Consider the following 14,941-nt stretch of genomic DNA (forward strand, 5'->3'; position numbering starts at 1 on the left):
AAAGGCACGTTTAAAACGTCCAGCTGTGTCTGGGGTAGTGAAGGTGTTTAGAAGCGGGCCCCGGACAGGAGGCTCAGTGGGTTAGAGTGTCGCCCTAATACTCCAGGGGTGTGCGTCCGGTCCCCGGTCAGGGCGCACACAGGGTCACCTGCTGAATGCCTGCAGGGGGGGGACAGCTAATCGATGCTGATTTCTCTCTCTCTCTCTCTCTCTGTCCAACCCCTCTGAAGCCAATAAATAAAAATTAAAAAAGAAAATGTTTTGGAACTAGTTAGAGGTGATGGTTGCACAACACTGTGAATACACTAAATGCCACTGTTCATTTTAAAATGCTTAATTTAAAGGTATGAGAATTTCACCTTAATTAAAAAAAAAAAGACAGCTAAAAAAATTCCAAATTATGAGTCTTCACAATACTCTGGAATAACAATGGAATGATCCATATGAATAAAGTGAAAACAGCAGAACACACTCCCATGTCAAAGCCAGAAGAGAACTCGAAAGCACCTGCGTCCACAGACCTTCGGTTAGACAGATCAAGTCTAATGGGTCAACGAGGCGTTTTTTCTAGAAACGCAACAAACTACTTTAAAAGCCACAGGAGGAAAATTTTAACGAAACTGTTCATCACTTGCCAAAAACAAACTGGATATTACCATATTAAGTGCCGACATACCCCACTCGCCTTTATGAAATTCTGTTTCGGCAGACGAGGCTCTCTCAGTGGTTTGAGGAGGTTAGGACATGGAAACTACTTCTCACTGCCTAGCTGCTGCCAACTCTGGCCGTGGAAGTGACCGCTGCGGGATGGCCGAGATGATGAGAAGGTACCAGGTCTTAGCTAGTACCACTCAAGTTGGACACAAAAACTCAATCTAGTACTTTAAATTTGATGGCCAGAAAGTAAATATTATTTTATACACATGTATATAAAATAAGTACTAATTGTTTTCACATTATAGCCACTTAAGGAAGAAAAGAGAGAAGGAGGAAAATAAAGTGCACATTCAAGAAAAGGAGAGAGACTTAGAGCAAAACAGACTAAGGAAAAAGGAGGGAACTGGAAGAAAGAGGTAGACAAACAGAAGGGCCCAGAAATACATGCCGAGAGGGAACAGTGGCTAGGTGTTCTGAGATGAATATTAACTGAGGTAACAGCTCTTCTTTTAAATTATCATCTTATTATTATTGTCCCCTAAATATTTTAGCTAATTACTATTCACAGCTCTCTGACCAGTCTTCATTACTGCATGATCTAGAATTCCATACACAGAGTTCATTTCTGAAAAACGGAAGATTTGTTAGCACAATTTCACACTACGGGCCACGTTAAACTAAGGCTCTCAGGGAAGAAACTCTCCACCTTAGATATGTAAGTTCTTGCCTGTTTTTAAAATAATTAGGCTAAGGAAAGGAACAGTCACAGGTAGTATTTACTATGCTAGTCCTAGAAACAGCTGTTTCCCAAATAAGAATATTTAAAAGGCCATGTTGAGTGCTGGCTGGTGTGGCTCAGTGGATTGAGCACTGACCTATACACCAAAAGGTTGCCAGTTCAGTTCCTCATCAGGGCAAATGCCTGGGTTGCAGGGGCCCCCTGTTGGGTTGGGGGTGTGCATGAGGTGGATAATTGATGTTTCTCTCCCTCCCCTCTCTATAAACAAACAAACAAACAAAACCTTAAAAAATTCCTTCATCCTTAAAAAAAAAAAGGCTACATTGAAAAAACAAACAACCCACACTTTTCCAAAGAAGATATTCAAATGGCCCATAAGCACATAAAATGATGCACAATGTCACTAGTCATTAGGGAAATGCAAGCCAAAACCATAATGACATACCACTTCATACCCATCATGATGGCTATTAAAAAAAAAAAAAAAAAAAAAAAAAAAAAAAAAAAAACCAACCCAGGAAATAACAAGTGCTGGCAAGGATGTGGAGAAATTGAAACACCTGTTCACTGCTAATAGGAATAGAAAATGGTACAGCCACTATGGAAAAGAGTATGATGGTTCCTCAAAAAACTAAAAATACAATTACCAGAAGATCCAGCAGTTTTCCTTCTGGGTATGTACCCAAAAGAATTTAAAGCAGGGTCTCAAACAGATGTTTGTAGAAAACTATAATTCAATTTTTTAAAAACACAGAAGGATTCAATGTACCATTTCATTTTTCCTAGGCTTACATCCACTCTGCATTACATTTTCCAGAACGAAAACCATCACACTTTTTAAAGACGAGTGATGGTTAACTTCAGCTGACACAATATTGAATTTCACTTTGGGCAACATAATTATATCAATCTGAAGAGCTATAACTATAAATAAACTTCAGGGTAGATGAAACAGTATAAAAATATAATATATAAAAATATCTAATAACTATCTATTTTAAAAATATCTTTATAAATCTAAAAATGACATGGGCTCACTTTAAGCAAATTAAAAATTATAGTTAAGGTAAAAGTAGGAAGTAAAAATAAGTAATCCCACTACCCAGAGACTATCTACTATTAATTGTTTAGCATCTATCTATCAAGAACTTTGTCCTACGGGGCACAGTCAAGATGGTAGAGAGGATGCCAACTCAACTCCTGGAATGCAATTTTCTAGTTAGGGTTTGCAAATATTAAAAAGAACACACTCATAAAAACAAAGCAAAATGTCCTTGTCTTCTATGTTTTTACACAGGTACGTATTTATACTTTAGTTTATACTGGGTTTAATGAAGCGGTACTGATGCTTATGAAGTACATAAAAGAGACACTACATTACCCCGCCCCTCCCACCTTCTGCCCCCACATTTTTTCTTTTTTAAAGAAAAATGATTTCTTACTTGGGGCAGGCAGTCCACCACTGGATCGTTTATATTTGCTCTCCTTTAAAATGGATGTAATTTTATATAAATGACGAAAACCTGTTTTGCATTCAGAGGCAAAAATAAACTCAATCTCATCTTCATGGCTTTGGGGAAACACGTGGAAGATGTCATGGATCTGTAAAACGAGCAGCTCGGTTACTACACACACTAGTGAAGTGCTGCACGAACAATTCGATTAAGCTAGAGAAGACCTGATAAACATATGCTGAAGTGTAAAGAACTGCTGGTGCTCGGGGCTATGATACACTTACAATTATGGATTTTGTCGGGGCCTTTCAGATTTGTCTTACTTTACTCAAAGACTTTATCCACTGAGAAGTGAATGTTCCCAAATGGAGAAGAAAATGCCAATAGCTTTTTCTTACTCACCATTTCTGTAATCCTTTGAACGTAGCATGAGGCTTATTTAAGGATATAAATATTACTACAGAAATGATAAGGAAAAAAATTTTTTTTTACATTTTTTTCCAAAGGGAAATAGTCTAACAGTTGACAGGAAAACAGATGTTTGTTTTAGGTGAATCTTTTTTTTTCTTTTTAAATATATTTATTGATTATGCTATTACAGTTGTCCCATTCCCCCCCCCACTCCATCCTGCCCACCCCCTCCCTCCCACATTCCCCCCCTATAGTTCAATGTCCATGGGTCATACTTATAAGTTCTTTGGCTTCTACATTTCCTACACTATTTTTACCCTCCCCCTGTCTATTTTCCACCTATCATCTATGCTACTTATTCTCTGCATGTTTTAGGTGAATCTTAAAGCTTATACTCAGCAAGGGAGTGAGCTGGCTTTATTTATTTTGTATCTTAAGTTTTTCCTACTACATTGGAAAATGCAAAATTCAACCACAAAGTGGTATATTTTAATGTAGTCTGCAAACAAAACGAGAACCTTGTTTCCTACACAGGACTCTCGTGGCCCTCCAAGAGGTACTGATGAGGCTGTGTGTTCAGTATCTGACGTGTCCAGGACAACGGGTAGACCTGCAGCCACAGAGCTGTCATTTCGACGGCATCTATTTTCTGCCCACACCTTTTCATTATTCTAAATAGAACCACCATTCCAATTTGAAATGTTAGAACTTGGCAAATAATAATCACGGTTACTTTGAACTTAAAACTTCATTTTGACCGTTTGCTGTAAAGCTTCATTTGCTTTAGCACCCTGAGAAAACATTTCACCAAGCACAGGAGGACAGGCATACATTTATCCAGATGTCTGTTGTTTCTTCATAGATAATCAGTGGTGTCACAGAGTCAGGCACTGACTCAATGAGTCTCTGTCTTTCCATGGCATCGTCTTCTACTGGGATAAATAATTCGGGTGAGATCAGCACTATCTGCAGGCGAGTTTGGGAGCGATCTAGCAGGATGGACCAAGCACTGTTTAAACAAATAAAAGAAAAGCACCAAAAATAAAGCAAGCTCTCAGAAAATGAATATTCCCTACTCTCTCCCCAGCACCCATCAGTTATCTCTATAACTACAATGAAAAAATTGCTTTAGTGTATGTTAAACCATCCCTTACAAATGGCTCATTAAAAGTATTAACTTATTCTACATTTATTTTTTAAAGTTAAGCTTGAATAGAGGTTTTAAAGTGTTCTTTAAATTTCCAAAATCACAAATGGCCTCTGAAATTTTCTCCCTGTAGTGTCACCAAATGCCAGCTTCATAGAACTGTATATAATCATGCTCACATAAGGCTCTACAAATATTTCTTAGATTACACAACGAGAAAATACACACATGTGAGCCTTACTGTCATACTACGGTATGATTTTTTTCGAACTAGACCATAAGGTGCACCTAGGTTTTAGAGGAGGAAAATAGGAAAAAAAATTTTGAAGCAAAAAATGTGGTAAAATATTTAATAACATCCTTGAAAGCAGAAATCCTTTTCTGCTTTGACATCTTTCCACAATTACGGTAGATTCAGCAGGAGACTATGATAAGCTGTCGTATCTTCTACAACAAAATGCAGTAATGACAGAACTATCAGCACTGTATCCGTCATAGTTATGGGGGCACTGGAGCTGAGAACATCAGTGGATGACGCACTGTTATGGGGGGATCTGGTGCTGACACTGTTAGGGGGGGGATCTGCTGCTGTAGGGCCACAGGCTGTGCAACACTCTTGTATGGGGACAGCAGTTTTGCACAACCTGTGTGGCTCCGCAGCTGTTGCCAAATTACAGCTCCCATCAACCCAACCTGTCCAAGCATGATGGGAGTTGTAGTTTTGCAACAGCTGCAGGGCCACACTGACAGGTGACCCTGCAGTGGAATTTGCCTGTTAATGTTAATGGGGGACACACCAGTCACGTGATGGAGGCATGTAAGGGCGCCGCAGGCCTCCTCCCAGCACTATAGTATACCGCAGCGGGGACTCCATTCCTGCCTCCCTTGCTTCGCACCACCGGGACACCCCCTCCTCCCAGCCCAGGGCCTAGAGCATCACCCCACTCCTCCTGCCGCTGGTTTCCTGCAGCAGTGACCCCACTCCACTGACAGCCAGGTAAGCTACATTCGGATTATAAGATGCACCCCCATTTTCCTCCCAAATTGGGGAGGGAGGAGTGCGTCTTATAATCCAAAAAATATGTTATTTTTAAACACAAATAGTGGAAGCCATGATTGGCAAAGTAAAAGTCAATTAAAATGTAATGCACCTATGCTTATAGGATGACACATCCAAAAGTCCATTTCGTTTAAAAAAATTGTGTGTATAAATAACTACACTGCAGATTTACATTTGGAGACAGCTCCAGATGAAAGGCAAACCTAACAGCACAGACATTTCTAAAGTTCTGGATCCTAAATTACTTGTAAAGAAGTGACAATTTAACATACGTACTATTTTCCCTCTGGAGTCCAGCCAGCTCTGGCAATATATTCAACACCTTCAAAGAGAATCTCAAAAGGCTGAATTAGTTCCTTATCTATGACATCTATAATCTATTAAAAAAGAAAAAGGAAATCTAGTTATAAAAGACTCAGATAAATAGTTAGCTTACTAGTCTACTTAAATCATTATCTTTATTAGTATCATACTTTTTCAGACTTAGGAATTTAAAAAGGCACTCAGGGTATAGCAAAACCAGCAGGTGTGGGTTACCCAGGCAGGTGCTCTTTATGCCTAAGAAAGTTCTAATCACAAGAATTAGCACAGTCTATGATAATTCTTAGAGGGGAGGGGGGACGGCTGGGGAGCTGGGTGAAAAGGGTGAAGGAATTGAGAAGTACAGACTGGCAGTTACAGAGTCGTCACAGGGATGTAAAGTACAGCACAGGGAATATAGTCAATAATACTGTAATAACTATACACAGTGCCAGATGGGTACTTGAAATATCAGGGGAACCACTTTGTAAAAGTATGATTGGCTAACCGCTAAGCTGTACATCTGAAACTAATACAAAATACTATTGAATGTAAGTTGTAACTGAAAAATAAAATTAGCCCTGGCCAGTGTGGCTCAGTTGGTTAGAGCGGTGTCCCATAGACCGAAAGGTCGCAGGTTCAATTCCTGGGCAGGGAACATACCCAGGTTACAGGTTCCATCCCTGGACTGGGTGTGAATGAAAAGGCAACCAGTCGATGTTTCTTTCTCTCTCTCTCTCTCAAAGCAATGAACAACATCTTCTGGTGAGGATAAAAAATTAAATTAAAAAATAATAAATTTTAAAAAATCAGCACAGTCTAAGTGTTTTCCCATGAGTTTATATTAATAGAACCCTTGATAATAACTGGCAAAAAAAGTTCGAACCCACTTAGACTCTAGAATCTGTGAAAAAGTAATAGTTATTAGTTTCCTATATTTTATTTTAATTTTTTACTTTGTAACGCTTTTATTGAGAGTGAACCAAAATCAGTATTTCTAAACTGTAAACAATGGGAACTGAAGTATCAAAGGAAACACATTGGGGATCACATATAATAGACAAAACCCTTTAAATTTTCTTACTGCCTTAGTACATCAATGTGTAATATTTAAACATAACTACATTTCTTATTAAGCAAACATTTTTGTATGTACTGCCTTCTCTTTATCTTTCTGTGCCTTTATCTTCTGTTTGACTTTCAGTAGTTATGCCTGAATGTCTCTATCTTCCTGTGCTTCCTCTTGAGCTTTCTTAATATCAGCCAACGTTTGGTCGTATTCTTTTAGCCCCTGCGTTCCTTGAGCTCTACGGTACAGTGCTTTGGTATTTGATGGGTCGGTTTCAAGAGCCTCCAATAAAAACTGCCAACTGCTCCCTGTGAATTTGACACCTTCAGTTTAGAAGGGCCAATATTTAAGCAGCAAGCAGCTTAAAGCTACAGGTTGCAGCCTCAATCTATCTGGTTTTCTCAATAACAGCCTTTGAACCTTCCACATATCTTAAAACTTCTGTATATTTTTTAATGGCCATCTCCCAGTTCTGGGATTTGAAAAAAAGTATTTTCAATGTTTTTTAAGTCTTTTGTAATTTATAATATTTTATCTACATCTTTTTATTACTTATTTATTTTTAGAGAGAGGGGAAGGGAAAGAGAGAGAGAGGGAGAGAAACATCAATGCGTGGTTGCCTCTCACGCACCCTCTACTGGGGGCCAAATCTGGCCCGCAACCTAGGCATGTGCCCTGACTGGAAATCGAACCAACGACCCTTTGATTCTCTGGCCGGCACTCAATCCACTGAGCCACACCAGCCAGGGCTTGCCTACATCTTTTAAATCTATATCTGCATCCTTGGGTAAATCTGGGTGACTGTCACCAGAACCATCTTTGAGAAAAAGTCCCCAATCATCCCCTTCCTTCAATACTCCACATTCTGCAATAATGCACAATTTGGCAGGTTTTTCACCTTTCACTTCTGCATTTCCAGAATTCTTGCTATACCCATTACTTTAATTCCTTGGTCAAATACCACATTTTTCCCATCCAAACGAGTAGTTGGAACTGCTGTGATAAAGAACTGAGAACCATTTGTACTGCAGTCTGCATTTGCCATGCCCAATAAACCCCCCCGGTCATGGTCATAATAGAAATTTTCATCTTCAAACTTTTCACCATAAATATTTTGTTCACTTGTCCCATTCTGATTTGAGAAGTCTCTATCCTGAATCATAAATTTCTTAATAATTCTATGGAATGGGCATCCTTTGAAATGGAGAGGTTTCCCAGGGGTGGATCCAATGCCTTTTTCTCCTGTACACAATGCACAAAACTCTTCTTCAGTTTTAGGTACAATATCTGCAAACAATTCTAAGACAACTGGACCAACTCGCTCGCCTCTCATATCCATGCCAAAGAAAACTCGGGGTTACTGAAGTTGGAGGACTTAGCTTGGGTGGACCAGTATGACACTTTGACTTGCAGATGTGTTTGGAGGTGGGTTTGGAGCACCTTGTGGCCGCCTGGCGGCTGAAACCCAAACTTAGTTTCTTATATTTTAACCTAAAATATTATTTTTATAATATATTAGTGAAATAGTCCTGGGCTAGCAAGCTTTTTTTCTTTAGAAATCTAGCCAATGCAATTTTTAAAAAAAGATTTTATTTATTTATTTTTAGAGAGGGGAAGGAAGGGAGAAAGAGAGAGAGAGAAACATCAATGTGTGGTTACCTCTCATGTGGCCCCAACTGGGTACCTAGCCCGCATCCCAGGCACGTGCCCTGACTGGGAATCAAACTGGTGACCCTTTGGTTCATAGTCCACACTCAATCCACTGAGCTATACCAGCCAGGTAGCCAATGAAATTTTTAAAAGATTTTTTTTTAATGGGCAGAGATCTGATCAGACAGTTCTCCAAAGAAGATATACTAATGGCCAATAAGCAGATGAAAAGATGCACACTATCATTTAGCCACCAGGAAAATGTAAATCAAAACCACAAGCAGCCCTGGCTGGGTGGCTCAAGTGGATTGAGCACCAGCCCGCGAACCTATGGGTTGCTGGTTGATTTACAGTCAGGGCACACGCCTGGGTTGTGGGCCAGGTCCCCCTAGGGGGTGTGCGAGAGGCAACGAGTCAATGTGAGAGAAACACTGGTGTCTCTCTCTCCTTCCCTTTCTTTTCTTCTCCCTCTCAAAAACCACACAAGCAAACAAAAAAAGAACCCACCCAATGAGATACAACTTCAAGCCCACTAGAATGGCTGTAATAAATAAGATAAACAATAACAAGTGTTGATGAGGATATGGAGAAATTGGAAAACTTATCCATTACTGGTAGGAATATAAAATAATGCAGCCACATTGGAAAATAGTTTGGTGGTTCCTCAAAAGGTAAAACAGAGTTATCATATGACCCAACAATTCTACTCCTAGGGATTTAGCCAAGAGAAATGAAACCATATGCTCCCATAAAAATTTATACACACACATTCATGATAGCATTACTCATAATAGCCAAAAGGTAGCAACAACCCAAATGTCCATACTGATGAGTCGATAAATAAAATGTACTATATCCTTTGTATCACCTAATAGAAGATTAGGTGAAACGAAGTAATAAAGTACTAATACATGATGCAACATGGAGGGAGCTTCAAAATGTGATGCTGCCCTGGCAGGATAGCTCAGTTGGTTACAGTATTGTCCTGATATGCCAAGGTTGCGGGTTTTATCCCCAGACAGGGCACAAACAAGAATCACCCAATAAATGTTAAATACGTGGAAAAACAAATTGATGTTTCTCTCTGTCTCTCTCTAAAAATCAATAAATTAAAAATTAAAATGAAAAAACATGATGCTGAGTGAAATAAACTAGACTAGATAATATATGATTCCATTTATAGGAAATGCCCAGAACTGGCAAATCTATAGGCTGAAAGCAGATCAGTGGTTCCCCAGAGCAGAGGCTCGGGAGGCTGGTGGGTAACAATGAAGGGAAGTGAGGTTTCTTTTTTAGGATGATGAATATGTTCTAAAATTGACTGTGGTGATGGTTGCAGAATTCTGTGAATATACTAAAAGCCATTATAACCTTTAAATGAGTAAATTGTATTGTATATGAATCAGATCTCAATAAAACTTTTAATAAGTCTTAATTAAGTCTATAACTAATCCCTTGTGCATTCAGCTTAGAAGCATTTGATTGTCCAACGAGAAAGCAGCACTACAAGAGAAATGTGGAATATTAATATACCACAGACATATATCCAACACAGAAGGTAATTTACCAGTCAATAACCAGTATTTTAAAAATACTGATCTGGAGAATTAACAAAAGCAAAGAAGAGAAACTACTGGAAAGGAGTGGTGTATGTGCATATCCCCATTTTCCTATTTTGGGAACCAGTGGAAAGTTTTCAAAGTAGAAAATAAGGTCAAACCGAAATCATGACCAACAAGCCCCCAAAATGATTGTGTCCCTAAGATCTCTATTAGACTGACTAGTCAAATGACACACACAAAAATCAACTCAACATTTTATACTTACCCTTCCTTCAGGATCAATCATTATTTCTGACATCTTAAAAGTGACTTTTGGATTTGCTGTGCCTTTGGAAAGAGACATAAAGGAATAAAAATGCATACCCCAAATTACCGAAATTTTGCCAGATCAATCCTCTTTACACTTCAAGTTCAGTCAGTCTACTAGAGTCAGAGCTTTATTGCATAAGAATTTCAGAACTCCACTGCAAAACCTTAGCTTTTATATTAAAACAAAACAAAACAAAACAAGACTCTGCCTGGCTGGGTAGTTCAGCTGATTAAAGTGTCACCCTGACACGCCAAGACTGCAGGTGTGATCCCCGGTCAGTGCACATGTAAGAATCAACCAACGAATGCATAAATAAGTAGAACGACAAACTGATACTTTTCTCTCTCACTCTCCCTCCCCCTCTCTCTAAAAATCAATACAAAAAAAATAAGAAAACTAAAATAAATAAATAATTTTAAAAGACGCTGAAAAACATCAACAGTTAGTATGAAATAAAGGGAAATTTTGTATCATTTTGAAATGCTATAAACAGCAAAAGGGGAAAAAAACCCTACCAATTTATTAAGAACTTAATCCCTTAAAAAAATCTTAATTTTCTAGCAAAGACACCTTTCTATTCCCTCCTTGAAATGACCAATTTTGTGCACTTCTCCACCTTGAAAATAATTTAAAAGGATCAGCCTGTAATTAAAAAACCTACTCAGTGCACTTAACAACCCGACCTCACTAAGGGCATAAATAGCCAGTGCTGACCATAACTTGGGATGGCTGCAGAGAGATTCCTGTTTGGAAAGTAGAAATGAGTGAATATAAAACTGCCAGCGGAATACAGACCTGTTTTAGGGTAACGAAATGAATCTGCCCTTCTTGTTTCCAACATAGGGGATGTAACATGAATAACTTCCACCTCAGACTCATCATTTTCTTCATACAAAATTCTAAGAATTTTGTTGCCACTGGGAGCTTAAAAGGAATTTAAATATTGAAAATTTAGAATTATTTTCAGAAAACATTCATAACTGACCATTCCCTCTAGTATTCTATTTCCCAAGGGAAAAATAATTTATATATAAAATACACTACCTTTTATGTATAAAATATCACTAGTCTTGCAGTGGCAAGGTAAATTTCTGCTAAGCCATTTTTACTAGTTAATAAATGTTAACTCCTTTTGGAGGGGAAAAACTGAAGATAATTACATATAGATACATAATTAAAACAGGGACACACAAGTGAAAAGCTCTCGTTCTTACATACACTAACATGCACTGCTTATTAAAAAATGAATTAATTACATTTGTAATACTTCCTATAACAAAATGAATGCTATTTTTAAAGAGTCCAGTTTTTTGAATAGTTTCTGTAATTCATGCCAAAATCTTGCTCTAAAAAGTACAATTGTAGCAAAACATTTTACCTCTTAAAATAAAATGTCCAAATCTAAGGCATGCTTAAAAATAATTTTATTTTCACGGTCCCTCAGAGAAGCGCTCAGGCGCTAGCTGTAATTCATGAGTGAGTCATGAAATCTATTAATGGGGCACAACCAGTTAAAAAATACAAGAGGAGTAAGTTCTGGTCAAGACGGTGGTGCAGGCAGACACGGCTCACCTCTTCGCACAACCACATCAAAACTACAACTAAAATATAGAACAACCATCACTCAGAACAGGTAAAAAATACAACAGAAAAAAATACACGAGTATGTTACACATAAGTATAAGCATTGCTTCAAAACATATATTTTCTAGTTCCACACTGACAGTATATTGTACAATGTATTAGATGTAAAGCAAATTCCTCACTGGGTCATGGTCAGCCAATTTTCTGATCCATTCCAACACTAACTGGGCCACCTGTACATAAAGATGCCCTAGACATTCCTAGAACTAAGTAAGGTACGGTATTTTTGTATTTTGCCACCAATGTTACTAAGACCAGTTTCTAGATGAAAAATTGGCATGGGGAGTTGAAGGGCCTAAATCAATGAACCACAGCGCCATTGTTTTTATTAGAATTCATTATGGTGGAATACAGCCTATACATTCTAAATAAGCACAAGTAGAATCTAATCTTTATCACTTCAGAATTTACAAACCGGGGTTTAGAATCTGTGAACTTAAGTAACTGGTAGTTGAATCTCCCAAAGCATTAAGTGAACTATAATATATAATCTTGAACCCCCTTACTTGTTTCAGCTTCGGGACACCACCAATAGCCAGAGTATCTATCAAACTCTTCTTGAAGAACAAAGGTAGCAACTCCAGCTGATCTGGGATCCTCTTCCATGTTGGCTAGCTCTAGATAAACATAAAAGGCAAAATTATCACAGGAAGTTCTCTGTCTTTTCATGGGTACAAAGCAGAAAGATTCGGTTAATTTTCAAAGGCAGCTGTGGTATAGCGCTCAACTCTGGAGCCAAATGGACTGAATTCAAATTTTAGCTCTATCGCTGACTGACTGACCTTGGGCAAATCACCTAATCTCATTCCACTGAGGTGTCCCATTTGTAATGGAAATCAGAACCTACCTGTTAAGGTTGTTAAGAGGATTAAATTAATTAATTCATACAAAGCACTTAGAACAAAGTCTGAACCATACTATATGCTCCATAAATGTTATTATTTTCCAATTTAGCTAAATCGTGGGAAAAACATGTAAAGGGTCATGTCACTTGTAACTCTCCTATACAGAGAAGTATATCTTTAGACCTAGAATGGGTCTAACAAATCATATAACTCATGATTCCTTCTCCTTCTCCTTCAACCAGAGCAGCTCAGTTTTGGTCTGTTTTATACTTAAAATTTCCAGCAAATAGTTTGCAAGGGACTTGTACTTTAAAAACAAAAACAATAGGAGACTTCCAGCCAAGATGGAGGAGTAGATGGATACACTTTGCCTCCTTGCTCAACCAAAAAGACAACAAATTTAAAAATGAAAAATAACCAGAACTGTCAGAAAATCGAACTGTATTAAAGTCTGACAACCAAGGAGTTAAATAAGAAACATTCATCCAGACCGGTAGGAGAGGCGGAGACAAGCAGCTGGGGTGGAGAGAGCGCAAGGCAAGGCAGCGGCTGGAGGACTGGGAGGGCGAGGTGGTGGCTGGCAGACTGGGTAGTCCCATATTTGTGTGCAGACAACCTGGAAGGAACAACTGGGGAGTGAAGCAGACCTTGCAACCCTGGTTGAAATAAAGCCTCAAAACCTCTAGCTGTAAACACTTTTGGGTTTGTGGTGGCGGGAGAAACTCCCAGCCTCATAGGAGAGTTCGTTGGCAAGACCCACAGGGTCCTAGAACGTACACAAGCCCACCCACCTGGGAATCAGCACCAGAAGGGCCCAATTTGCTTGGGGATAGCCGGGGAAGTGATTGAGAGCCAGCTGAGAGCCAAGCAAGCTGAATTGTTGACTCTCATACCCCTCTCCCACACACAGAGCCACAGGCAGAGACCTGGGTTGCCCCACCCTGGTGAATACCTAAGGCTCCACCCCTTACTACACAACAGGTGCACAGGGACAAAAATATATGGCCCAAGTGAAAGAACAGATCAAAGCTCCAAAAATAGAACTAAGCCACGAAGAGATAGCCAACCTTCTCTTATGCAGAGTTCAAAACGCTGGTAATAAGGATGCTCTCAGAAAGGGTTGAATATGGCCGCAAAATAGAGGAAAAAGTGAAGGCTATGCAAAATGAAATAAAGGAAAATATACATGGAACCAAGAGTGAAGGGAAGGAAACTGGGACTCAAATCAACTATTTGGAGCAGAAGGAAGAAATAAACATTCAACCAGAATAGAAGGAAGAAGTAAGAATTCAAAAAAATGAGGATAGGCTTAGGAACCTCTGGGACAACTCTGAAAGCTTATTTGAACAAATAATGAAGGAAAATTTCTCCAGTGGCGAAGGAACCAGGCATGCAAGACCAGGAAACTCAAGAGTCCCAAAGAAGTTGGATCCAAGGAGAAACACACCGAGACACATCATAATCACATTACCCAAGATTAAAGAGAAGGGAGAGAATCTTAAAGGCAGCAAGAGAAAAGGAGACAGTTCCCTACAAAGGAGTTCCCATAAGACCATCAACTGATTTCTCAAAAGAAAACTTGCAGGCAAGAAGGGGCTGGGAAGAAGTATTTAAAGTCATGAAAGGCAAGGACCTGCATCCAAGATTACTCTATCCAGCAAAGCTATCATTTAGAATGGAAGGGCAGAGAAAGTGGTTCCCAGATAAGGTCAAGTTCAAGGAGTTCCTCACCACTAAGCCCTTATTATATGAAATGTTAAAGGGACTTACCTAAGAAAAAGAAGATCAAAACTATGAACAGTAAATGACAACAAACTCACAACTATCAATAACTGAATCTAAAAACAAAAACAAAAACAATGTTTTTAGCAAAACAACTAGAATAGGAACAGAATCACAGAAATGGAGATCACATAGAGGGTTACAGTGGGGAGGGGGAGGGAGGAGAATGGGGGCAAAGGTACAGGGAATAAGAAGCATAAATGGTAGGTACAAAATAGACAGGGGGAGGTTAAGAATAGTATGGGAAATGGAGAAGCCAAAGATATGTACGACCCATGAACATGAACTAAGGGGGGGGAATGCTGGTGGGA

The 14,941-nt window shown here is 38.9% G+C and overlaps 1 protein-coding gene and 1 pseudogene across 4 annotated transcripts in view; both read right to left on the reverse strand.

The window, feature by feature from the left end:
- DPP8 (dipeptidyl peptidase 8) overlaps positions 1-14,941 on the reverse strand; it is a 55,056-nt gene that overhangs the window by 21,413 nt on the left and 18,702 nt on the right. For all 4 annotated transcript variants that reach the window (XM_053928902.2, XM_045201306.2, XM_045201307.3 and 1 more), the window contains exons 7-12: positions 12,510-12,620; positions 11,155-11,283; positions 10,315-10,376; positions 5,745-5,845; positions 4,093-4,270; positions 2,839-2,998 (exon numbers count right to left, since the gene is read on the reverse strand). In XM_053928902.2, coding sequence (XP_053784877.1) covers positions 2,839-2,998; positions 4,093-4,270; positions 5,745-5,845; positions 10,315-10,376; positions 11,155-11,283; positions 12,510-12,620 — 741 coding nt within the window. The remainder of the gene's footprint in view (positions 1-2,838; positions 2,999-4,092; positions 4,271-5,744; positions 5,846-10,314; positions 10,377-11,154; positions 11,284-12,509; positions 12,621-14,941) is intronic.
- Positions 6,364-9,276, reverse strand: LOC112311581 (peptidyl-prolyl cis-trans isomerase D pseudogene; annotated as a pseudogene).

Source organism: Desmodus rotundus, chromosome 7 (assembly GCF_022682495.2).
Source record: "Desmodus rotundus isolate HL8 chromosome 7, HLdesRot8A.1, whole genome shotgun sequence".
NCBI classification, from domain to species: domain Eukaryota; kingdom Metazoa; phylum Chordata; class Mammalia; order Chiroptera; family Phyllostomidae; genus Desmodus; species Desmodus rotundus.